Below are 25,159 nucleotides of genomic sequence, written 5' to 3' on the forward strand. Positions count from 1 at the left end.
GGGATTGCTTAGTGTGGAAAGGAGCTGGATGGGGATTGCTCAGTGTGGAAAGGAGCTGGATGAGGATTGCTCAGAGGGGAAAGGAGCTGGATGGGAATTGCTCAGTGGGGAAAGGAACTGGATGAGGATTGCTCAGTGTGGAAAGGAACTGGATGGGGATTGCTCAGTGTGGAAAGGAGCTGGGTGGGCATTGCTCAGTGTGGAAAGGAGCTGGATGGGGATTGCTTAGTGTGGAAAGGAACTGGATGGGAATTGCTCAGTGTGGAAAGGTCTGGATGGGAATTGCTCAGAGTGGAAAAGGTCTCGGTGGGAATTGCTCAGTGTGGAAAGGAGCTGGATGAGGATTGCTCAGTGTGGAAAGGAGCTGGATGGGGATTGCTCAGTGTGGAAAGGAGCTGGATGGGGATTGCTCAGTGTGGAAAGGAGCTGGATGGGGATTGCTCAGTGTGGAAAGGAGCTGGATGGGGATTGCTCAGTGTGGAAAGAAGCTGGATGGGGATTGCTCAGTGTGGAAAGAAGCTGGATGAGGATTGCTCAGAGGGGAAAGGAGCTGGATGGGGATTGCTCAGAGGGGAAAGGAGCTGGATGAGGATTGCTGGAGCTGAGGGAGCAAACCTTCCCTCTGCATCCTCCAAAGCAGAGCCAGGCAGCAGCGCTGGCCTGTGCCCAAGGGCTGAGCTGTGGGAATTCACCTGCAGCTGGCAGCCAGCCCTGCCTTGTCACCCTGGCACAGCCTGGGGGACACACAGGGTGCAGGGTGCTGAGCACTGGGTTTTTGGGTCCCCTCATCACCCTGCTCCAGGCCCTAAAGTGCTTCCTGCCCTGGGGAGGGTTGTGTTGTATGAGGAGTGAGGGCTGTGCCTTCATTCCCGAGCTGGAGGAGCCACTTTCCTTCTTGGGATTGCTGCAGGGCTTAAAGACTGGGGGAATGGGTGGTTGTCTCAGCCCCTGGAATCAGTGGGGTTTTTCAGTGGGGCTGTGGATGGGAAGAGCACAGGCTGTGCTTTCCCTGCTCTGCGAGAGCAGGGAGCTGCAGGAAGCGGCCGGTGTGATTGATGCCTGCACAAATCCCCTGCTCAGCTTCAAGTTTGCTTTCCAGGCACTTCTGCAGAGCAGGGCTGAGTGTGAGCCAGGTCCTGGAGTCGGAGGGACTGCAGTGAATCCTCCTTTCTTCCCTTCCTTCCTTGCTCCCCGTGTGGCAGGACGGGATCTGCAGTGAGGTGCAGAGAGCTGCGGTGCAGCCCGGAGCTCCCGCTGTTCCCTGGAGAGCCATCGACTTAGAGGGATAAAAAAGGCTCTGAATCAATTCCAGGTAACTGAGGCAGGGAGGAGTGTCCTGGCTCACCAGGGGCAGGGCTGTGGGACTGTGGTGCCAGCCTTCCTCCTGTGGAACAGCACCAGGATGGTGCTGCCAGCCCCCAGAGCAGCCCCAAACCCACGCAAGCTCCTTCCCTCTCCCTCCCTGCCAGGCTGTGTGCTCTGCCCAGCCTGCTCAACCCCCAGATTTCATCCAGATTTTCCTTTTATCCCTGCTGGGGATGCCTCTCCAGCTTGGACAGGGAACAGAGGACACAGTTTCTCTGTGCTCCTGCTGCGTTTTGCTTTCAAGATGCTCATTTGCATTTTAAACCCATCCGCAAGCTCTTTTTTTTTAATCTCTTTTTTTTTTCTGCTTGGCTTTGCTTCCTGTATTCCTGCCCCTCCAAAACAGCAAGGCCACTGCAGGCTTTCAAGGACAAGCCTCTGGTTCCTTCCCTGTTGAACGAAAGATGGGAAAACCAGCCATAAAAGCCAAATTCCCGCTGACCTTTCTGAAGGGCTGCACATCTCCTTCCTCAGCCTGCCAAGCCCTAAATCTGCCCTAAACTGCCTGAATTATATAATAGAGCCTCAAGTGCTGGGCTGAAACCTCACAGCCTTGGAATTTAAAGCAACCCCGCTGGAGCAGGGCTGGTTTGTGGGAGAGGCTCCCTTTGATCTGGCAGATCTGTGCCCCTTGGCTGTGCTGTCCCACTGAGCTGAGCCTCAGGTTTGGCTCAGTTCCTGTCCCCAGCCCTGAACTGTTCCCTGGGTAGGTGAGAGGGAGGGCTGGCTGTGAGTTTTCCTTAAGGAAGCATTTTTTGGATGAGGGGGGATCACTGAGCCCCTGCTGCCCAGCTCTGTGCAGGATGGGATGAGCAAAGTCAGGGCTGCAGCCCTGGGATTTTCAGTGGTTCCTTTCCTCCTCCACATCCTCCTTGGAGAGCCCTGATTCCCCATCAGGGAACAGCTGATTCCCCATCATCACAGAGCTGTGAGGTGCTCACCCTCCCCTGGGGATTGAGCTCCTCCTTGTGACTCTTCCCATGAGATCCCAAACTCTTTCCCTCCCCTGGTGTTTTTCCTTCCTGGAGCTCTCCCTAACAATCCCTGCAATCAGGAAATGATCAGCCCTGACCCTCAGTGCTCTCCCTCTCCTCCAGGGCCGTGCTGCTGGCTGGAGACCACCATGACAGACTCCAAGTACTTCACCACCACCAAGAAAGGTAAGGCAAGGAGCAGGAATGTCACAGTTCATCCCCAAATCACCAGCTGGTTCTCACTCCTGTATAACCCATGTGGGGAGGGTTGGGAAGCTCCTGTGGCAATGCCCTGGGATGCTGTGGCTCACACCTCACCCTGCTCCTTGCTCTGGAGCAGCTCCTGGGCTGCTGTGGGGTAAGGACACCTTGTCCCCAGCCCCCTGGGCCCAGCCAGGGCTGCTGGCAGCTGGTGATCAGCTTTAGCAGCTCAGGAGCTCCCCTGGGCAGCATTCAGGGCCTTAAGCACTCTCCAGAGCAAGGAATTAATGTGAGAGAAGCCATGTGGCATCTTCCTCCTCAATCTGCCAGCCCAGGAGGGAGTAAGGAGCTCAGCCTGGCTGCAGGAGATGCTGCCCTGGGCTGGGGGGGGCTGCCACAGCCAGGGAGGGATTTGGGAGCCACATTTCCACTGAGGAGCAGTGCCCAAAATCCATCCCTGGGAAGGGTAGGGCCTCATGGGGCAGGGATGATCACCCCACAGCCAAAAACACCCTCTGGATAACCCCATCCAGTGCCTGTGGGGTGCTCCTGACTCCTGCAGCATCTCTCATCCCTGTGGAGGAGCCACAAGGATTCAGCAGGAGGTGAATATTCCATTCCCATGGGTGAGAGCTGAGCCCCCAGAGCAGCCCCAGCCCTCAGTGGGTGTTTGGGAAATTAAATCTCTCTTTTCAGGGGTGGCAGAGGACCCTGTCACCCAGCAGAGGTGTGCTCAGCTTTGAATTATTTACTTCAGGCTTTTCAAATTAATTCTATAAATGGGTAAGACATTTATTTGCCAATTCAAGGAAACAGGTTTTTTCAAATTAAGCCGAATTAGGCTTTAAAATTTGTCTTCATATGAAAAATAAACTTCAAATTTAGTCTTGAAAAATTCTCTGGTCAAGTTTGGCAACCAAATAATGAATTGTGACAGATCAATGGGAAATGAGTTGAGATAATATTATTGTGAAATCTTGAGCCAGCTTTAGAATTAATCAGTTTCCAACTTTTCAGTTATGAGAGGTTATGTATATCTTACTTGCCAAATAAACTCAATTATAGTCTTCGACATTTTCCACTAATCCCTGAGCTGCCACTTTTCCCATTTCTCCAGGGGAGATATTTGAGCTGAAGGCTGAGCTGAACAGTGACAAGAAGGAGAAGAAGAAGGAGGCTGTGAAGAAGGTGATCGCCTCCATGACTGTGGGCAAGGACGTCAGGTGTGTGCTGGGAATGGAGCCTGGAATATCCTGAGTGGGGAGGGACCCCCAGGATCATCCAGGGCAGCTCCAAAACCCCATCTTGGGCATCCCTGGCAGTGCTGCCCAAAGGCTCCTGGAGCTCTGGCAGCCTCGGGGCCGTGCCCATTCCCTGGGCAGCCTGGGCAGTGCCAGCACCCTCTGGTGCTGAGGTAAATTCCTCATGATCTTCCCATTGGAGCTGGGAACTGAAGAGTGTGTTAGGAACTAGGATATTGCCAAAGCACTTAGTGAAAAGGCCTGGTGGGCTTTACAGGGAGTTCAGGCTTCTGGGAGAAGAACTTTTCCCTTAAATTTACCCTAAACCTCTCCTTCATGCTGTTCTCCCATGTGCCCAAGCCAAACCCAGCTGGTTTTTGGGTTCTCTTTTCCCCCTGTTGCTTGCAGGGGGGTTTCCATGCTGCTTTTCCCCCAGGATGTGGGCAAGGATGTCAGGTGTGTGCTGGGGCTGCACCTGGAATATCCTGAGTGGGAAGGGACCCCCAGAATCATCCAGGGCAGCTCCTGCCCTGCCCAAAACCCCACCCTGTCCATCCCTGGCAGTGCTGCCCAAAGGCTCCTGGAGCTCTGGCAGCCTCAGGGGAGGCTGGGCAGTGCCAGCACCCTCTGGGGGAAGAACTTTTCCCTTAAATTTACCCTAAACCTCTCCTTCATGCTATTCTCCCATGTGCCCAAGCCAAACCCAGCTGGTTTTTGGGCTCTCTTTTCCCCCTGTTGCTTCCATGGGGGTTTCCATGCTGCTTTTCCCCCAGGCACACCCTGGCTGCAGCTCTGCCTCCTGGAGTGCAGGTTGTGGCCACGTGGCCACCTGGCAGGTGGGGGCTCTCCTGGCTTTTGTTGTAATCTGGCTAAAAGAGGATTGGTCTGGCTGCCAAATCAGTTTGTTGGGATTATTTCCACTTCCTTTGTGTGTTGCTAAAAACAAGCAGGACCCCCTTGGAGGGTTTGTGGCAGTGCCTGGATGCTGATAAACCCTTTACAGCCTCTCCAGTCCAAAAGGTCAGGCAGCTGCTGCTGTTCCTGCTTCCTTTTCCATCTGGCTGAGCTGCACGTGGCTCCTTCCGTGCCTTGTCCTGCACAGACCTGTCCCAGCACAGGCAGCATCAGCAATTTGATTTTCATGGTGCATTTGAGAGTAAATGGAGGGAAAACACATCAGGGTTTGGAGAACTGGGACATCCCTGGCTCCCAGAACAGCAGCAGGGAGTGTCCATCTTGAGACCATTGTAGAAATCACATGGAAATGGCAGGAGCTTCCAGGGCTTGAAGGGGCTTAAAAAAGGAGGGGGAGCAGCTTTTTACATGGACAAATAGTGACAGAACAAAGGAGAATGGCTTTAAGCTAAAAGATATTTAGATGGGATATTGGGAATGAGGAATTGTTCCTTGGCAGGGTGGGCAGGCCCTGGCACAGGGTGCCCAGAGCAGCTGTGGCTGCCCCTGGATCCCTGGCAGTGCCCAAGGCCAGGCTGGATGGGGTTTGGAGCAGCCTGGGACAGTGGGAGACGTCCCTGCCATGGCAGGGGGTAGAACTTGATAAATTTAAAGATTCCACGGTGCCCAAGCCATTCCATGATCCTGTGTCTGTGTCAGCCCATCTTTTTCCCTGTTTCAGGCTGCAGGGAGCAGTTTGCTGAGCTCACTGCTCCCCAGGAGGTGCCAGCAAAGCCTGGCTTAACCCGGGGTGAGACCAGCCCAGGTGGGCAGCAGCTTTGCAAAACCCAATTCCCTGGATTTAGGGGGGCCTTGGGTTTGATCCTGGCTGGTTTGTGGAGGTGGAGAAGCTTCTGGGAGCCTTGGGACATCTGTCAGGGTGGAATAACCCCTGGGATCTTGATTGCCTCCCCTGGGGTGGTTTAATTGTATAATTGGTCTGTCTTTGGATGAAACAGCATCTCTGGTACCCCATGTTGGGCAGCCCCAGCTCTGTGCAGGCAGACCCACTGCATTCCCCTCCATCCCAGCAGAGTCTCCTGGTGCTCCAGCCTCACCCAGGGGAGGGGGGCTCTTCCTTTTGGGACCATCCTGTGATGATGCATAAAGTCCTGGGATATCCTGAGTTGGAAGGGATCCACAAGAGTCATCCAGGGCAGCTCCTGGCCCTGCACAGACACCCCAACAACCCCACCCTGTGCCTGAGGGAATTGTGCAGCACCTTTTCCTGGGGCAGTGGATGTGCCCTGGAGTGGGAGTGCAGCAGAGCCATGTGGGAAAGCTCAATTTTGGTCCATCAAGGACGAGTTTTGATACAGACCTGTGACAGTGTTCACAGGGGCCTGAGGATGAGGGAAGAGATGAGGATCTGACTCCATGTTTCAGAAGGCTGATTTATTATTTTATTATATATATTAAAACTATTCTAAAAGAATAAAAGAAAGGATTTCATCAGAAGGCTGGCTAAGAATAGAAAAAGAAGGAATGATAAGAAAAGCTTGTGTCTCAGACAGAGAGTCCAAGCCAGCTGACTGTGATTGGCCATTAATTAGAGACAAACACATGAGACCAATCACAGATGCACCTGTTGCATTCCACAGCAGCAGATAACCATTGTTTACATTTTGTTCCTGAGGCCTCCCAGATTCTCAGGAGGAAAAATCCTAAGGAAAAGATTTTCCATAAAAGATGTCTGTGACACAGACCCATTAAAAAAATCCACTGAGGAGGGGCATTTCAGCCATGTCTGCTGCAGGGTGGGCTCAGGTCATGGAATCATAGAATCATGGAATGGTTTGGATGGGAAAAGGTCCTCCAACCCCCTGCCATGGGCAGGGACACCTCCCACTGTCCCAGGCTGCTCCCAGCCCCAGTGTCCAGCCTGGCCTTGGGCACTGCCAGGGATCCAGGGGCAGCCACAGCTGCTCTGGGCACCCTGTGCCAGGGCCTGCCCACCCTGCCAGGGAACAATTCCCAATTCCCAATATCCCATCCAGCCCTGCCCTCTGGCACTGGGAGCCATTCCCTGTGTCCTGTCCCTCCATCCCTTGTCCCCAGTCCCTCTCCAGCTCTCCTGGAGCCCCTTCAGGCCCTGCAAGGGGCTCTGAGCTCTCCCTGGAGCCTTCTCCTCTCCAGGTGAGCACCCCCAGTGTTTCCTCTCAGGAGGGAGCTGTGTTCTCCTGGCTCTGGGAGCAGGATAATCCATGGGAGGGGGATCCATGGGCAGCCTGGCCGTGTCCTGCCTTCACTGAGCTCTCTCTGTTCCAGCGCTCTCTTCCCCGACGTGGTGAACTGCATGCAGACAGACAACCTGGAGCTGAAGAAGCTGGTCTACCTCTACCTGATGAACTATGCCAAGAGCCAGCCAGACATGGCCATCATGGCTGTGAACACCTTTGTGAAGGTGAGGGGACAGGGCTCTGTGTCATGGGGCCACAGGGGACACCAGGTGCCAGCTCACTGTGCCAGGCTGCAAATCAGGGAGTGTGGGCAGCTTTCCCAAGCCTCTCCCTTCCTGAGGAGGGGCTCTGCAAGCTCTAGAAAACAGATTGTATTTGTCCAGTAATGCAGAAAGTCAGTTTTTGGCAGCTGTCCTGTGCCTCTCTCTCTGTGAGGGTGTGGGCAGCTCCCGTGATCAAGAGCTGTCATGTGAATTTATGGGCTGAGAAATCCCTCGTGATCTTCCCGATGGAGCTGGGAACTGAAGAGTGTGTTAGGAACCAGGATATTGCCAAAGCAGTCAGTGAAAAGGCCTAGTGGGCTTTAGAGTGAGTTCAGGCTTTTAGGAAGGATAAACCCCTCATAATAATTCCAATATGCATTTCCAGCATCAGGTTGGTTCAGGTACCTGGTGTAAGTGATGAGGACATGGAATTCCTGAATGGATTGAGGAGTTGTGGGAGTGAGGATTGGTGGTGCTGGAACTCAGTGGGTACAGGCCAAGAGAGAAACTTCTCTTGGGTGACTTATTCTCAAGAGTAGAACATGAAAACCTCGGGATTTGAACCCAAATCCTCCTGGACGACCTGAACCCCCCTGGAGATAGCTGAGGAGCCCAGGATATCCTGTGGCATTCACATTCTCTGAAAAAAAATCCCTTCACCCAGGGTTTTTCTCCTGGGAAGGTGAAAGGCAGTGAGAGAGGCCTCAGAGAAAAGGAGAACAATTCTTATCTCATTTGCTTCTCCTGTGTTGTGCTGGTGTGGAATGTGTTTGGAGATTGTTTACCCACAGGTGATTGTTCCATTGGACTCTGCTGGGAGTTGTTTTCACTCTTTGGCCAATCAGGGCCAAGCTGTGTCAGGACTCTGGAAAGAGTCACGAGTTTTCATTATTATCTTTTTAGCATTAAGTATCTTTTCTGTATTCTGTAGCATAGTATACTATTCTTTAATATAATATAGTATCATAGAGTAATAAATTACCCTTCATGGAGTCAGATGCATTATTCCTTCCTTTGTCAGGGCTCCTTAATTACAATAGTAAATTATTGTAAATTATTGTAAAATTATTACAATAATATCCACCCTCCCCTGTGGGTGTGTGCTCTCTGTTAATGGAGTGACAAAACTATCTTTTGTATCTTTAATAGGAAAATGGTCTAGAAGTTTCTCTCTTCAGTTAAGTGAAAAGACATCTCATAAGACTTAAGAGACTTCACCTCAAACTTAAGGATAGCTAATTAGAGAAAGGCTAAAAAGTCTTGGTTAGACAGTTAACTAGAAAAAGGAGTGAACAAAGAAGCTAATCACTTTTGTAAAGTGTTTTACTAAGAGCAAAAAAGTCTGGCGCTTAGCTCAGTTTTTCTGTTTGTTCTTTTGCTTTTTATTAAACTTCTTTGTTTCTAACACTGCAACAACAGAAGCCATCCTGCTGATTATTGTGCCTCCAAAAGTAGCTGAGCTGTCTTGGGTTATTGGAATAATTACCAACATAGCCAGATGGGTGCCTGAGCTTGTCTGGCCCTGCTGCTGAACCAAATAGCGGCACTGTGGTGTTTCACCCCAGAGACTCTTTGGGCTGGCTGGGTGTGTGGTGTTTCACCCCACAGACACTTTGGGCTGGCTGGGTGTGTGGTGTTTCACCCCAGAGACACTTTTGGCTGGCTGGGTGTGTGGTGTTTCACCCCAGAGACACTTTGGGCTGGCCAGATGCTGTAGCTGGGCACATGGAGGCAAGTCCAGGCTTGCAGGAGCTCAGGTTTACCTTTGGTGATGGTGAAGGAAAGGAGTTGGTTCTGATGGAGGGTTTGGATGCAGAGCTTTATTCTGGCCCTCAGGCCTCTGAATGCAGCACCAGCTCCAACAGAACTCCCTGAGCCTGTGATTGCTGCTCCTTTAACCCCGGGGAGAGGGGCAGGGAAGGGGCAGGGAGCCACCAAGCAGGGACAGGAGGGGAGGGACAAGGGACAAAGGACACCTGGATGGCCCAATGTCCCCCAGGGGTAGAGAGCATCTTTTGAATCTGCAAATCACTGCTGGAATGCCAGAATTGACAGACAGTGCTGGGATGGGAAAGGAGAGGTAACTGACACACCTGGCAGGGAATTATCAAGGAGGGATCCAAGGTTCTGAAATCACACCACAACACTGGGTGTGTTACAGGCCTCCTAGAGCTCCTTAGCCCTATCTCAAAGCTCCTCTGCCACCCCTGCAGGACTGTGAGGACCCGAACCCGCTGATCCGGGCGCTGGCCGTGCGCACCATGGGCTGCATTCGTGTGGACAAGATCACGGAGTACCTGTGCGAGCCCCTGCGCAAGTGCCTCAAGGACGAGGACCCCTACGTGCGCAAGACGGCCGCCGTCTGCGTGGCCAAGCTGCACGACATCAACGCCCAGCTGGTGGAGGACCAGGGCTTCCTGGACACCCTCAAGGATCTCATCTCAGACTCCAACCCCATGGTGATTGGGTTTTGCCTTCTCTGCCTCCTCTTTGTCCAAATGGCTGTCACTGCTCTCCCGTCGTGTTCGTGTCCAACTCCGGTAGCAGCGTGCGGCTGCAGTGACGAGATTGTGTCCAGGGAGGCTGCAGCCAATGGCAGGAGAAGCAAATGAGAAAATTCTTGCCCTTTTTCTTGCCTTTTTTTAACCTTTTTTCTTGCCTTTTTTTTACCTTTTTTCTTGCTTTTTTTTTTTGCCCTTTTTCTTGCCTTTTTTTTTGGCCTTTTTTTTACCTTTTTTCTTGCCTTTTTTTACCTTCTTTCTTGCCTTTCTTCTTGCCTTTCTTCTTGCCTTCTTGCCTTTTTCTTGCCTTTTTTTACCTTCTTTCTTGCCTGATTTTTACCTTTTTTCTTGCCTTTTTTTACCTTTTTTCTTGCCCTTTTTTTACCTTTTTTCTCTCCTTTTTTTCCTACCTTTCTTGCCTTTCTTCCTTGCCTTTCTTCTTACCTTTCTTGCCTCCTTTCTTGCTTTTCGTCTTGCCTTTTTTTTTTTAAACTCCTAAATTTTTTAAAAATCTCTTCATTTTATTTCCCCCACCCCATGCCAGGGGAGGTGGAACAGGAAGAAGAGGCCCAGGAGCCCAAGCAGAGCCCCAGAGAGCTGAGAGCAGAGAGAGAGCAGCCCCGGGGCCAGGGGTTCATCAGGTGTCCCATGGGAGGAGTCTTAGGATCAGATTACAGGAAAACTCCACAAACTCCCTTCCTCCCAGATTGTCTTTTTGGTGTTAACAAAGAGCTTTTTGAGAGCTTTTGCTTCTCAGGACTGCAGGCTGTGCTCCCTGCCCCATAACCCTGTGTCCTGGACAGAGGGTTTCTTCCATCCCATGGCTGTGTGTTATTCCTCTGTTCCCAGTGGGAAGGAGGCTGCTCCAGGTGGCTCAGGGCAGAGGGAAGCTGCTGCTTGGTTCTGATACCACAGAGCCAGTGGCTTTTGCTTCTGGTTTTCCTGCCAGCTGGGCTTTGGCTTCCCTCCCTTTCCCCGGGCATGGGGAACTTTAAAACCACCTTTCCCCAGGGTTTCTCTTCCCACAGCCTTTCCTGCTTTTCCAGCCTTACCCTGGGTGTAGTGTTGAGCCCAGGGGCTGTGTGGAAAGCTCTGGGGCTCCTCAGAGCTGCCTGGGGAAGGGAACTGGGCAGGAAGCCAAGGCTGGCTCCGTGGAACACGTGGGAGCCGTTGGAGATGCGGCGTGGGTGGTGGGAGCGTGTGGTGGGGAAGGCTCATCCATCCCCCTCAGATCTGCTCTGAGGAGGGAGAAGCTGGAGCCCAGATGTAGGTGGGATGTGAGGGGTTCATAGTGAGGAGGCAGCTCATCCCCTCACACCACATTTGGTGTCACCAATCCGTGTCCTGTCCCCCCCTGGCAGGTGGTGGCCAACGCGGTGGCGGCGCTGTCGGAAATCGCGGAGTCTCATCCCAGCAGCAACCTCCTGGACCTCAACCCCCAGTCCATCAACAAGCTGCTCACAGCCCTCAACGAGTGCACTGAGTGGGGCCAGATCTTCATCCTGGACTGCCTGGCAAACTACATGCCCAAGGATGACCGGGAAGCACAGAGGTGAGGGCACAGGCAGGGCTTGGCACTGCCCCTTCTCCTCTGAGGAGTCTTCATCCTCCTGACCCTGCTGCAGGAGGTGGGACAGCAGGCATCTGCTGCACCTGTGCCTTGGGCATGGCCATCTGGAGCCTGCCCTGGTCCTGTAGCGAGCCCTGGCACTGGGATTGTGCTCCTTGAGCTGCTTAAAATGTGGCTGTAGGGGACAATGGGCACCGGGGAGCCCCGAAACGGGGTCACTGCCAGAGGGTTCTGCAGGGCCTGGGGAATAACCTTCACTGGGGCATTCAGGAGCCAGCTCGGCCTCTTTGGGAAGGTCCCAAGTGGCACTCAGCTTTCCTGCAAGTCCTTCCTCCATGCTGGCAGGAGTTTTTCAGCATGAGGAAGGGCTGGGATCATTTCCTCTCCCTCCTCCTCGCCCCGGCAGCATCTGCGAGCGGGTGACACCGCGGCTGTCCCACGCCAATTCTGCCGTGGTGCTGTCGGCTGTCAAGGTGCTGATGAAGTTCATGGAGATGCTGTCCAAGGACCTGGATTATTATGGCACTCTCCTGAAGAAGCTGGCCCCACCACTGGTCACTCTGCTGTCTGCAGAGCCCGAGCTGCAGTACGTGGCCCTCCGCAACATCAACCTGATCGTGCAGAAGAGGTGGGTGTCCATGTGTCCCCTCTCAGCCACAGGTGCTTCAGTCCCTCTGACTGCAGCAGTGTCACACACATCCTGTAGGGTGATTTCTTCTCTGTTACTTAAAATCCAAGGAGAGTTATGGAATTGTGGAATGGTGGTTGGGAGGGATCTTAAAGCTCATCTCATCCCATCCCCTGCCATGGACACCCTCCACTAGAGCATTTTGCTCCAAGGCCTGTCCAACCTGGCCCTGAGTCAGTCAGGTGAAGGAATGAGCAGGGAGCTAAGCTGGGATCTCCAGTTTAATGTATCCTTTAGTTCAATTTATTCTTTATTTGGGGCAGCAAAGGATGGCAAAGCCAAAAGCTGTGAGACTTTGGAGTAGTCCCTCCGTGTCTAGGGAGGGATTTTTGTGCTGCCAGCTGCTTTCTCCACAGTTGTCCCCTTTGAACAAGTGCTCAGAGTCCTTTTGTCCCTTTGCTGATCTAAAATCCTGGAGGTGGCTGAGGCCCCACACGTGTGCCTGGAGCAGGAGTGGCAGCTGGAGAGCCCCAGCCCAGTCAGATGATTTGTTCTCCTCCCAGTCAGCACCGTGGTCGTCTCTTAAAAATAGCAGCAATTTCTGGGAGAAATGGAAAGCAATTAGTGTCCCTGGGAGTGGGAATGTGGAAGGCAGCTTGGAGCTGGACCTGGCCTAGCTCTTTCCCAGCTTAGAGAGAGGGTGAGCTGGTGAGAAAGGTCCAGCCTAGCCCTGGGGTCTGGATTTGTGTCCCTGCTCCCACTGAAACGTCCCTCCAGCCTTGGCAGGACAAACGTCCCCCGTTGCCTCACGTCTGGCCCGTGTTTGTGACAAGGTTGTGCTCTGTCCCCTGTGTGCCAGCAAAGGGGAGCCAGGGGACAGAATCCTGGGGGATAACCACGGTGACTTGGATTCCTTGGCATTGAATAGGCCCCCAAAACCTTGGGATTGGGGTGGGAGTGAGTGCCTGTCCCCCCTAACGCTGCCTCTCGCTGCCCCAGGCCCGAGATCCTGAAGCACGAGATGAAGGTGTTCTTTGTCAAGTACAACGACCCCATCTACGTCAAACTGGAGAAACTGGACATCATGATCCGCCTGGCCTCCCAGGCCAACATAGCCCAGGTCAGGAGTGGGGCTGGGACACCCAGGGCCACCCCAGTGCCAGCCCAGCTCTGCTGGGAGCAGCTGTCCCACCCTGGGGCTCGTGCTGGGTCACTGCCCCTCTCTCCTGGTGGCTGTGCCTTGCTGCCAGGCTGTCACTGTGCTGTGCCCCTCTCTTCTGGTGGCTGTGCCCCTCTCTCGTGGTAGCTGTGCCACTCTCTCCTGGTGGCTGTGCCTTGCTGCCAGGCTGTCACTGTGCTGTGCCCCTCTCTCCTGGTGGTTTTGTTCCTCTCTCCTGGTGGCTGTGCCTTGCTGCCAGCCCCTCACTGTGCTGTGTCCCTCTCTCCTAGTGGCTGTGCCCTGCTCTCCTGGTGGCTGTGTCCTTCTCTCCTGGTGGCTGTGCCAGTCTGTCACTGTGCTGTGCCCTGCTCTCCTGGTGGCTGTGCCTTGCTGCCAGGCTCTCACTGTGCTGTGCCCATCTCTCCTGGTGGCTGTGCCAGCCTCTCACTATGCTGTGCCCCCCTCAGGTGCTGGCAGAGCTGAAGGAATATGCCACAGAGGTGGATGTGGATTTTGTCAGGAAGGCGGTGAGAGCCATCGGCCGCTGTGCCATCAAGGTGGAGGTGAGGGCTGGGACATGGCTGGGCCTTGCGGCACCTGTGGGTGGGCAGGGTGGCACTTCCCAGCACATGGTGGCCATCTCATCCCAGGAATTGGCAAGTTGGAGCCTTCCCAGGCGTGGGGATGAGCCATGGTTGTTCCACAGGGATCATTGGGGTGCCAGGAGGTTCTTCCATCCCCTTCTCCTTTGCAACTGGAGCTGCTTTAGGATCCCTGCCTAGAACAGGGCCAGGAATGCAGTGGGTGATACCAGTGGCTTGTTGGGGACCAGAGTGGAGCTGAGAGGGAGCTGATCCCTTCCTGAGGGGCTGGGGCTGAGCTGATCCCTTCCTGAAGGGCTGGGAGGGAGCTGATCCCTTCCTGAGGGGCTGGGGCTGAGCTGATCCCTTCCTGAGGGGCTGGGAAGGTCCCAGTCATTTTGCAAGAGGCTGGAAGGAACCAATCCCTTCCAGAGGGGCTGGGAGGGAATCCATCCCTTCCTGAGGGGCTGGGAGGGAATCCATCCCTTCCTGAGGGGCCACTCAGAGGCTTTGCTTCCCTATGGGGATAATTTTCCAAAGGAGATTGTTAAAAACCTCCCTGGAAAGGTGTCTCTGTACAGCTGGAACGCTTCCCATGGGGAGAGAGGAGCCTGTGGGGATGTGCAGAGAGGATGAGGAGGAGCCACACCGGGATGTGAAGGGCAGACCACACTCAGTGTCCCCCGTTGTGCTGTGGCTTGGGATAGGGGGGGATAGGAGGCAGTGGCAGGTTTGGGATGGGAGGGGGGCTGGCCCTGTGTGACCCCGTCCCTCTGGCAGCAATCTGCAGAGCGCTGTGTGAGCACCCTGCTGGACCTCATCCAGACCAAGGTGAACTACGTGGTGCAGGAGGCCATCGTGGTCATCAAGGACATCTTCCGCAAGTACCCCAACAAGTGCGTGGGGGCTCCCTGGGCCGTGGCTTCTCTGGGGTGCTCCCGCTCCTACCTGAGCTCTTCCCTCCCCTCTGTGCTTGGGGGGCCACAAACTTGGTGGGATGAAGCCCCCACAGCCTCCCCACAGCACAGGTGGCTTTGGATTTCTTTATCCCCGGCCCCAGGATGGTGGCAGTGCCAGATGCAGGCACTGAAATGGAGAGGAGCTGCCAGGGATGTGCAGGTCCCTTGTGTCAGCAGAAACTGTCCCTGGCTCTCAGTCCAGCTCCTGGTGCTGGAACAAGGGCAGCAGGAGGAGAGGAGAGGGGAGGGAATGTTCCAGCTGAGCCAGGATGAATAGGCAACTCTGTAATCAGGAAGCTGGGCACTAATAGTGGTAATAAATACTAATGAACTGAATTAGTAACGAGCAGAGCTCTGCAGGAGTAGCCCTTGGCTCCAGGCTCATTCAGGAGCAGGGAATGTGCCCTGGCATCAGTGTGGGCACTGCCCACGGGGTGAGGGGCCAGCCCCAAGCAGGTGGGACATGGTTTGGTGTTTGGGTGGATCAGGATTCGTGTCTCCTGCTCTGGCTGAGCTGTGTCCTGCTCTCCTCCCCTGGGGAAGGTACGAGAGCGTGATTGCCACACTCTGTGAGAACCTGGATTCCCTGGACGAGCCCGAGGCCAGGGCTGCCATGATCTGGATCGTGGGCGAATACGCTGAGCGCATCGACAACGCCGACGAGCTGCTGGAGAGCTTCCTGGAGGGCTTCCATGATGAGAGCACCCAGGTGTGCCAGGGACCTCGGGGTGGCACTGGGAAAGAGCTCCCAGGTGGATCAGGGCACAGTTTGCTCTGAAGGGATTGTTTGTGCAGGTGCTTGGGGCAGGTTTGGGTTAGGATGTGGAGTAACCTGGCAGAGTGGAAGGTGTTCCTGCCCATGGCAAGAGGGGGAATGAGTTGGGATTTGAGGTCACTCTCAGCCCAAGCTGTTCCATGTTTCTGTGAAAGGCCACCGTGGTGTTGTCCCAAGTGCCTTCCCTGCTCCATGGTTGGGAGGCACCAGGCAGGGGCCTGGTAATGCCACTGTGCCAGCACAGATCCCTGTGGAGCTGGAAAATGAGCAGGGGGAGCAGTGCCTGCCCTGTCTCCCAGGGCAACTGAGGCCAGTGGGTTTTCCTGTGGAGTTCTGGAGGGTTTCCAACTCTGGAAAATCTGCAAAACACCCTGTAACCAAGTGACAGTGAACAGGGCAAAGTCTACAAATGCTGAGTAGCAAAGGCAGAGATCCAGGCCCCTGAGAGGCTGGGAGGGGAATTCCTGCTGCTTATCCATGTGGAAGTCAAAGGATGCCCTGGCCTGTGCCCTGTGGGACCGTGTAAGCTGCTGCCAAGATCCTGCCCCATGGGTTTGGGGTCAGCCTGTGTCTGAGGGTGAGGAAATGGGCTGGAAAGGGGCTGGTGAGGTGCCCTGATGTGTCACTGCCACTGACATGGTCACTGTGCCTTTGGTCCCTTGAAAGGCAGGTTGGAGTTAGGTCCTGGGGCAAGTCCATGTGTTCCTGCATGAACACAGAGTGACCTGTCTGTCTGTCTGTCCCTCCCAGGTCCAGCTGCAGCTGCTGACAGCCATCGTGAAGCTGTTCCTGAAGAAGCCCACAGAGACACAGGAGTTGGTGCAGCAGGTGCTGAGCTTGGCCACACAGGTGGGTGACACCTGGGACAGCTTCCCAGGGCTTCCTATCCCCTGGGACAGTGGGAATGGCCTGGTCATGTGGCAGCAGGCAGGGAATTGGAGCTTAGTTCAGAATGGTTTGGGTTGGGAGGAACATTAAGGATCCTCTTGTTCCAGCCTGCAGGGACACATTCCAGTGTCCCAGATTGCCCCATCCAGCCTGGCCTTGGGCACTGCCAGGGATCCAGGGGCAGCCACAGCTGCTCTGGGCACCCTGTGCCAGGGCCTGCCCACCCTGACAGGGAACAATTCCTCATTCCCAATATCCCATCCAGCCCTGCCCTCTGGATGGGCAGGGTCTCCCTCCCCTACCCACACCCTTTAAACACCAACAAACCACCCAAACTCAACACCAATTTTCCCAAACCCATAACTCCCTCCAGCCATTTCAACAACCCCCATAACTCCACCTCTCAACCAATCAATCACTCACCACAGAAATTCCACAAAAATTCCTCAGAGACTCATTAACACAACTCAGAGCCACAGGGAGCCATTCCTGTGTCCTGTCCCTCCATCCCTTGTCCCCAGTCCCTCTGGGAACGGTGACATTGGGAAGCCTGGGGAGCGTGGGCACTGCCACGGCTCAGGAGGCACCTTTGGCCTCTGGGATCCCTCCCGGCAAGGCTTAGGTGGGGAAAGCAGCTCTGAGTAGCTCTGTAGTAACTGCAGCTGCTCTGAATCTCTCTGTAGTAGCTGGAGTTGCTCTAAGCAACTCTGTGGTAGCTACAGCTGCTCCAAACAGCTCTGTAGTAGCTGTAGTTGCTCCGTAGTAGCTGTGGTTGCTCTGAGTAGCTCCGTGGTAGCTGCAGTTGCTCTGGGCAGCTCTGTGGTACCTGCAGTTGCTCTGAGTAGCTCCGTAGTAGCTGCAGCTGCTCTGAGTAGCTCCGTGGTAGCTGCAGCTCCTCCAAGCATCTCTGTAGCAGGTTTAGTTACTCTGAGCAGCTCTGCAGGAGCTGCAGTTGCTCTGAGCAGCTCTGTAGTACCTGCAGCTGCTCCGAGCAGCTCTGTAGTAGCTGCAGTTGCTCCAAGTATCTCTGTAGTGGCTGCAGTTGCTCTGAGTATCTCTGTAGTAGCTGCAGTTGCTCTGAGTATCTCTGTAGTAGCTGCAGTTGCTCTGAGTATCTCTGTGGTAGCTGCAGCTGCTCCAAACAGCTCTGTTGTAGCTGCAGTTGCTCTGAATATCTCTGTAGTAGCTGCACTTGCTCCGAACAGCTCTGTAGTAGCTGCAGTTGCTCTGAGTAGTGCCGTAGTAGCCGCAGTTCCTCCGAGTAGCTGTAGTTGCTCTGAGCAGCTCTGTAGTAGCTGCAGTTGCTCCAAGTAGTTCCCTAGCAGCTGCAGTTGCCCCGAGCAGCTCTGTAGTAGCTGTAGATGTTCTGAGTATCTCTGTGGTAGCTGCAGTTGCTCCAAGTAGCTACAGTTGCTCCGAGTATCTCCGTGGTAGCTGCAGTTGCTCCGAGTATCTCTGTAGTAGCTGCAGTTGCTCTGAGTATCTCTGTAGTAGCTGCAGTTGCTCCGAGTATCTCTGTAGTAGCTGCAGTTGCTCTGAGTATCCCTGTAGCAGCTGCAGCTCCCCATGGCTTCCCAAAGGACTCGGACAACCCCGACCTGCGGGACCGCGGGTACATCTACTGGCGCCTGCTCTCCACGGACCCGGTGGCCGCCAAGGAGGTGGTGCTGGCCGAGAAGCCGCTGATCTCGGAGGAGACGGATCTGATCGAGCCCACGCTGCTGGACGAGCTCATCTGCTACATCGGCACGCTGGCCTCGGTGTACCACAAACCGCCCAGCGCCTTCGTGGAGGGCAGCAGGGGCGTGGTGCACAAGAGCCTGCCCCCGCGCACCGACTCGTGAGTGCTCCTGTCCCCACCCCGGGCTGGGCTTCCCAGGGCTGTGGGTTATTGGGATAATTAACAATGTAGCTGGACAGGGTGTGCCTGAGCTTGTCTGGCCTTGCTACTGAACCAAATAGCGGCACTGTGGTGTTTCACCCCACAGACACCTTTGGCTGGCTGGGTGTGTGGTGTTTCACCCCACAGACACCTTTGGCTGGCTGGGTGTGTGGTGTTTCACCCCACAGACACTTTTGGCTGGCTGGGTGTGTGGTGTTTCACCCCACAGACACTTTGGGCTGCCTGGGTGTGTGGTGTTTCACCCCACAGACACTTTGGGCTGGCTGGGTGTGTGGTGTTTCACCCCACAGACACTTTGGGCCGGCTGGGTGCTGCAGCTGGGCCTGTGGGGACAAGTCCAGGCCTGCAGGAGCTCTGGTGGTGCTGGGATGGAGCTTCCCCCCATAACAGGGGCTGCTCCTCAGGTTTCTCTCTGTGGAGAAGCTTTAAGGCAATGGTGAAGGAAAGGAGTTGGTTCTGATGGAGGGTTTGGATGCAGAGCTTTATTCTGGCCCTCAGGCCTCTGAATGCAGCACCAGCTCCAACAGAACTCCCTGAGCCCGTGGTTGCTGCTCCTTTAACCCCAGGGAGAGGGGAGGGAAGGGGTAGGGAGCCACCAACCAAGTACATAGTAGGAGGTCTTAAGGGACAAAGGACACCTGGATGGCCCAATGTCCCCCAGGGGTAGAGGGCATCCTTTGAACTCTGCCAATCACTTGATGCCCTTCTGAAATGCCAGGACTGATAGATGGTGCTGGGAGAGGTCAGGGTGGGGAAAGGAGGGATGATGGACACACCTGGCAGGGAATTATCAGGGAGGAACCTGGGGTATCTAAGGCAAACCATGACAGCACACCACAACAGTGGATGGAGGGGTGGGATGTGGGGCTGCTGTGGGGCCACTGGGCTCAGAGCTGAGCCCCCATCCCCAAGGGAGGAGCAGGGCTGTGTGGGTTCAGTCCTGGCCTTAAAAAGCTGAAGAAGTGATCCTAGTGAAGGTGATCTCCACTGGGATTGTAGAGATTCCCAGTGATCTCTGTGGGAATGTGTTGGGAGCCAGGATGGGATGGAGGGTTCAACTGGGCCAACCCCTGTCTGCAGCTGGAGCTGCTCACCCTCTCCCTTCATTCCCTCCAGGGGTGAGAGTCCTGAGAGCCCGGACACAGCCCCGTCAGGAGGGCCAGCAGGAGATCAGCCCTCTGTCATCCCCACCCAGGGGGACCTGCTGGGGGACCTGCTCAACCTGGACCTGGGTCCCCCCGTGAGCGGGCCCCCCATGGCCACCTCCGCCGTGCAGATGGGCGCCGTGGACCTCCTCGGGGGAGGCCTGGACAGGCTGGTACGTCCAGAGCTCCCTGCTCCTTCCCTGGGTCCTGCCTATCCCCTGGGCATCCTGCTGGGCTTGATGGTGCCTCTGCTCTGCCACAGCACAGACTTGTCAGCCCGGGGACATCTGGGCTGGTTCTTGGCTGCAGTGGGTGAGGGCAGAGGGCACCGAACCCCCATTTGTGCTGCCATTATCCAGTGGCACTTCCCTGTGCCTTTTCTCTCTGTTGGTGTGGATGTTCCCTCTCTATGTGCTGTGCTGCAGGAGTGGCTCTTGGGGGTCCCTCTCTGACCCCCAAACTGCTGCAGGGCTGGCCAGGATGTGTCCCCTCCCAGCCTGTGGGGTGTCCCCTGTGCCAGCAGATCTAGAGGTGACAGAGTGTCCTCCTGGGAATGCAGGCCAAGCAGGGGTTTGGCCTCAGGGTGAGGCAAGATGGAAAGCTCTCCCTGTGTGGGAACACCTGCTCTGTGGGTGCTGGAGATGGGCCAGGCTCCCTGAAGGAGCAGAGTTTGTAGTTTGCTCCATGACTCGTGAAATGCAGCCCATCTATCCCAAGGGGAGGCAGCATTGATGCCTTTCCTGTTTTGTAACCCTGCAAGTGCTGCCCTGGCACCTTGTGGCTCCCAGGGATTGGTGATGGGCTGGCACTGAGGCTGGGAATGAGCTCTGGCTCTGTCCCCAGGACATGGACAGACAGACAGATGTGTCAGAACTAACCTCTGTCCTCTCCTCCCCTCCTCTTCTCTCTCTCTTTTTGTCTCTTCTCTCCTGGCTTCTCTCTGCATGTGGCTGGCTCTTCTCTCCACCTTGCCTGCTTCTGCTTGGAGATGGGGGACGAGTCTGAAGGGGTATGGATCCTGGATCACCCCGTGCCCACCCCGTGCCCACCCCGTGCCCACCCCGTGCCCACCCTGGCTGCCCCTGCTCCCCCAGCCCAGGGACACCTCGCTTCCCTCTGGGGACACCCATGGCCCTCAGTGCTCCTGGTCTGGGACCACTGGAGCACCCCAACTCCTGCCCCACACTGCTGCCTCCAGGGAGTGCCAGAGGGGACATTTTGGGGACCCCTGTGCCCTCAGCCCTGCCCCTGCTGATGCCCCTCTCTTCTCTTGCAGCTGCGCAGCGATGTGGGAGGCAGCCCTGCTGTGAGTGTGCCCTCACACCCAACTCCTCTCGTTCTCTGCATCCTCCTCCTCTTCCTCTTCTTCCTCCCCCCATCCCCCTCCCCATGGTGCCCCCTGTAACCCCTCCCTTGTCCCCACAGATGGGTGGCGGCAGTGGCAGCTTCACAGCAGCTCCCAGCACCACGGCACCCACAAACATGGGGGCACCCCTTGGCAGCGGCCTGGGCGACCTCTTTGACCTCACTGGTGGCGTGGGGACCCTCTCAGGATCCTATGTGGCCCCCAAAACGGTGAGTGGGGCAGGGTTAAGGGGGCACAGACCCCGTGCCCACCCCCTGGAGGAGCTGGGGCAGCACCAGAGGCTCTGCTGTGGGTGACACCCCAAGAGTTTCCTGTCTCTCTATTGCCCAGGTGTGGCTCCCTGCCATGAAAGCCAAGGGGCTGGAGATCTCTGGCACCTTCAGCCGCCAGGTGGGCTCCATCTCCATGGACCTGGTGCTGACCAACAAGGCCCTGCAGGTCATGTCTGACTTTGCCATCCAGTTCAACCGCAACAGGTGAGTCCCACCCGGGCTGGCTCACCTGGGATCCCTGGAGACCCTGCCCAGAGCAGAAAAGGGTGTGAGGAAGGAGCTGCAAGGGCTGGGAACAGCCTCTGGTGATGACCCTTCTGTCTCTGATGGCTGTGGTGGTGATGAGCACCAAACCAAAGCCTCTAAGAAGTTGGCTGAAGAGGCTGTTCCTCAGGGTCCTGTTGGTTGTCCTGGGGAAGCAATGCTTCCTTTTCCCTCCAAGGCACTGAGGGAATGCTGCAGGAATGCCACACGTGGCTGGAGGAGGAAGGGGAAGATTTGAGGGTGGGCAGGGCAGGAACCAGCCCCATCCTGGACAGTGCAGGGACAGTGAGGGGATTCCTGGGATGCCCATGGAGGAAGGCAGGGAGCACCAGGCTTGGATGGGGACAGCACCCTGTGCCATTCCCTGCTGTCCCCACACTGACCCCTGCCCTCCCTGGTGTCCCCCAGCTTCGGCCTGGCCCCAGCAGCTCCTCTGCAGGTTCATGCACCTCTGGCTCCCAACCAGTCCGTGGAGATCTCCCTGCCCCTCAACACCGTGGGCTCTGTCATGAAGATGGAGCCCCTCAACAACCTCCAGGTGGGGAACACAGGGCTGTCCCCTCCTGGGGACATGGGGACAGGGCAGGGGCCCTTGGAGAGATCCAGAGGGAGGTGGGACAGCAGGGACCAGGGGCTTGTGCAGTGACACCTGGCTCCAGAGGGATGGGGAGGGGAGGGGATGGGATGGGATGGGATGGGATGGGATGGGATGGGATGGGATGGGATGGGATGGGATGGGATGGGATGGGATGGGATGGGATGGGATGGGATGGGATGGGATGGGATGAGATGGGATGGGGATGGGACATTTTGGGATGGGACATTTTGGTATGGGGATGGGACGGGACATTTTGAGATGGGATGGGACATTTTGGGAACCTGAGGTGTTGAAATCCCCGTGTCCTTCCTCCCCAGGTGGCAGTGAAGAACAACATTGACGTCTTCTACTTCAGCACCCTGTACCCCCTGCACATCCTGTTCGTGGAGGATGGCAAGATGGGTGAGTGGGGTGACCATGGCTGCAGCAAGGTGTGCTCTGTCACCTGTCCCTAGGTGCCATCCCAGCCCCTGGAACCTTCTTGATCCCATTGGGTGAGCCCCCCAAGAGCAGGTGGCTGCCCTGAGGCTGCTGGGGCGGGTGGCAGGGTGACACACCTGGGCTGCCATGTCACCTGTGTGGTGTCACCTTTGGGGTGGCCGGTCTGGCAGCTCCCTCAGTGCTTATGTCCTCCCTCCCTGCAGAGAGACAGACGTTCCTGGCCACCTGGAAGGACATTCCCAATGAGAACGAGACCCAGTTCCAGATCAAAGACTGTTCCCTCAACGCAGGTGGGTCCCACCCCTCACAAGGACCTGGGTCACACTTAACTCACCCTGTCCCCAGGTGCCACATCCACGTGGCTGTTCAATCCCTGCAGGGAAGGGGACTCCAGCACTGCCCTGGGCAGCTGTGCCACCCTTTCCATGAAGAAATTCCCCCTAATTCCCTAAAACCCACTCTGAGCCTCTTCCATGACGAGGAGGGGAGGAGGTGGGGCAGGAGCAGCTCTAAGGGGAGCAGGGGCTCAGCCCAGCCCCTCAGCCTCTCTCTCCCATCCCAGATGCTGTGAGCAGCAAACTCCAAGGCAGCAACATCTTCACCATTGCCAAGAGGAACGTGGAGGGCCAGGACATGCTCTACCAGTCCCTGAAGCTCACCAACGGCATCTGGGTGCTGGCAGAGCTGCGGATCCAGCCCAGCAACCCCAGCTTCACGGTACATCCCATCCCTGCCTGCTCCCAAACCCGGGGCTGGGGGCACATCCCTGCTCTGGGACCTCCCCTGGTGCCAGCCCTGCTGTCCCTGTGTCGTGGGGAGGGTGGCACTGCTCCTCTGGGGACAGCTGAGGGACACACAGCCCGCCCAGCTCCATGGAATCCCTGAGCAGAGATCTCTCCACACCTCACCCATGAGCCACCCCGGTGTCCTGCTGTCCCTGTCCCTGTCCCTGGCAGCCTTTGGGGAGGGGTGGGGCCAGCTGTGTCACCCTGACTCCTCTCTCTGTGTCTGTCCCACCGCCCGCCCTCGCCGGCCTCGCTGCTCTTGCAGGATTTGGAGGTTAGAGATTGGTTTTTCCCTGGCTTTGGGCTCTCCCTGGCTGCTGCCTGGATATTCCTCCCTTTCCCAATGTTTTTCCCTGCCCTGGCAGTCTCCTGGTGCCTCCTGCCTCTCCTTCCCAGCAGGGCTGGCACAAGGAGGGGACGTTTCCAAGGGTTGGGATGTCCCCATCGCCCTGCTGGTGTCACTGGGGATGAGGATAGCTGAAAATCCTTATCCCAGAGCATTCTCCACGAGCTTTCCCTGCTTGAGGAGCTAATTGATTTGGGAATGATGTCATATTTAAGCAAACACCTGAAGGACCTCAATCCTCTTTGGAAAGGAGGATGTTTTTGGGGAACCCTTCATTTCCCTGGAGCGCCAGGCACTGAATCCAATCCCAAAAGCTGCAGTGTTGTCCCTGCCTGTTCCCTGCCTGTGCTGCATGTGGATGGCTGTGCCCTGGGAGGGCTTGCAGGGCTTTAATTACCTTTTTGCAGCTGCAATCAGGAGCTGGAGTGCCCCGTGGGAGGGAGGGAGGGAGCTGCAGCATGCAGGGCTGTGCTTTGGGGCTGGGGGCTCTCCAGCATGGGGGGGATGCCATGACCCCGCTGTTCCCTCTCTCCCCACAGTTATCCCTGAAATGCCGAGCACCAGAGGTGTCCCAGTACATCTACCAAGCCTATGAGACCATCCTGAAGAACTGAGGTGCTGCTGCAGCCCCTCTTCCTCCTCATCCTCCTCCTCCTCCCGTCCCATTCCCGCCCGAGGGAGCAGGGCTGGATCCGTGTGCATGTCCCCTTCCCCCCTGCCCAGGACCCAGCCCCTGGGCTTCTCCCTGTCCTGGGGGAGCAGAGGGGGCAGGGGGCTGTCCCCAGTCCTGCATCCCTGCAGCAATCCACGTGTGAGTGATGCCCTGTGCTCCTCCTGGTGCTGCTCCCTCCACATCCCACTTCCACCCTCCACATCCCAGAAACCCCAGCTCCTGCTCCTGGCTCTCATGGAGTGCTGGCTGGTGGTGGGTTCAGCATTCCAAACCCTGGGAATAGCTGCTGGGGGGGCCCAGAGTGCTGTGGGATTGGCTGCAGATCCCCCTGGAGCCCTGGGATTTGGGGCTGGAGCAGGTAGGAAGCAGCTTTGGCTCTCCCTGGTTCAGCAGAGCTGTGGGTGAGCCCTTCACAGAGGATCTTCTCCCCATGGGAGCCCTTCCCAAAGCTCCCAGAAAGGCTTGAGGATCCCACACTTGAGGCTGTACTTAAGGTGCAGGTTCAAAAGGGCTTTTCCAGCCCCTGCCAGGGGGCCAGGAGGGCTCTGAGTGTCCCCTGTCCCCCAGCCCAGCCCCACAGCTCCCTCTGCTCCCCCGTGGGTGCTCCCCTGGGGCTCCCACTGCTCCTGTCCCCCCCAAATCAAGCCATGGGTCCCCCCCTCCCTGGAAGCAGGAAATCTCTAATATATGAAAGATAAATATATTGTAATGTTCACTGCTTTGAGGGAATGTTGAATAAAGGTGACACCAGCCCACGGGGACACTGCTGGGGTGGCCATGGCCCGGTGACCCCGAGGGAAGCAGGGTCCTGGGAGCTTCCTGCCAGCCCTGCAGGGCCAGATAAACCCTCCCTGTGGCCTCTGGCACAGCAAGGCCTGACACAGCAGATGGGCAGGGCTGGGACAGGGACACAGGGCCAGTCACCCCTTGGGGACAGGAAGGGCCTGGAGAGCTCCTGGCTCTGCTCCTGGAGCCTCTCAGGGATCCACCAAAGTGACCCTGCACTGTCCATGGTGTCCAGGCTGGGTGCCCCGAGCCCCTCCTGGGGCTGGGGACAAGTGTGAGATCCCCAGGAGGTGCTGCTGGTCCCTGTGGGGTGGGTGATGAGCAGCAGCAGCCAGTCCTGC

The 25,159-nt window shown here is 56.3% G+C and overlaps 1 protein-coding gene and 1 non-coding gene across 2 annotated transcripts; both read left to right on the forward strand.

The window, feature by feature from the left end:
* The first annotated feature begins 1,096 nt into the window (after positions 1–1,096).
* AP1B1 (adaptor related protein complex 1 subunit beta 1) lies at positions 1,097–24,747 on the forward strand. The gene is made up of 21 exons (XM_058816516.1): positions 1,097–1,312; positions 2,463–2,525; positions 3,658–3,763; positions 7,004–7,139; positions 9,392–9,637; positions 11,041–11,231; positions 11,656–11,877; positions 12,877–12,997; positions 13,504–13,599; positions 14,398–14,513; positions 15,120–15,285; positions 16,102–16,200; positions 17,820–18,079; positions 19,259–19,460; positions 20,713–20,862; positions 20,984–21,129; positions 21,598–21,727; positions 22,105–22,189; positions 22,432–22,518; positions 22,791–22,945; positions 23,899–24,747. The coding sequence occupies exons 2-21, from the start codon at positions 2,489–2,491 to the stop codon at positions 23,971–23,973; spliced, it is 2,826 nt and encodes a 941-aa protein (XP_058672499.1). The 5' UTR covers positions 1,097–1,312; positions 2,463–2,488; the 3' UTR covers positions 23,974–24,747.
* LOC131565923 (small nucleolar RNA SNORD125) lies at positions 21,214–21,318 on the forward strand. The gene has a single exon (XR_009275503.1). It is a non-coding gene; the product is annotated as a small nucleolar RNA SNORD125 (small nucleolar RNA).
* Positions 24,748–25,159: the final 412 nt, after the last annotated feature.

The sequence above is a fragment of the Ammospiza caudacuta genome, chromosome 18, assembly GCF_027887145.1.
Source record: "Ammospiza caudacuta isolate bAmmCau1 chromosome 18, bAmmCau1.pri, whole genome shotgun sequence".
Classification (NCBI taxonomy): domain Eukaryota; kingdom Metazoa; phylum Chordata; class Aves; order Passeriformes; family Passerellidae; genus Ammospiza; species Ammospiza caudacuta.

Excerpts from the sequence above, each read along its gene's own strand:
- AP1B1 (XM_058816516.1), top strand. The coding sequence starts at position 2,489 with ATGACAGACTCCAAGTACTTCACCACCACCAAGAAAG. Across the intron at positions 11,878-12,876 it reads AACCTGATCGTGCAGAAGAG|GCCCGAGATCCTGAAGCACG; the intron begins GTGGGTGTCCAT and ends TCGCTGCCCCAG. Across the intron at positions 21,728-22,104 it reads AGCCCCTCAACAACCTCCAG|GTGGCAGTGAAGAACAACAT; the intron begins GTGGGGAACACA and ends CTTCCTCCCCAG.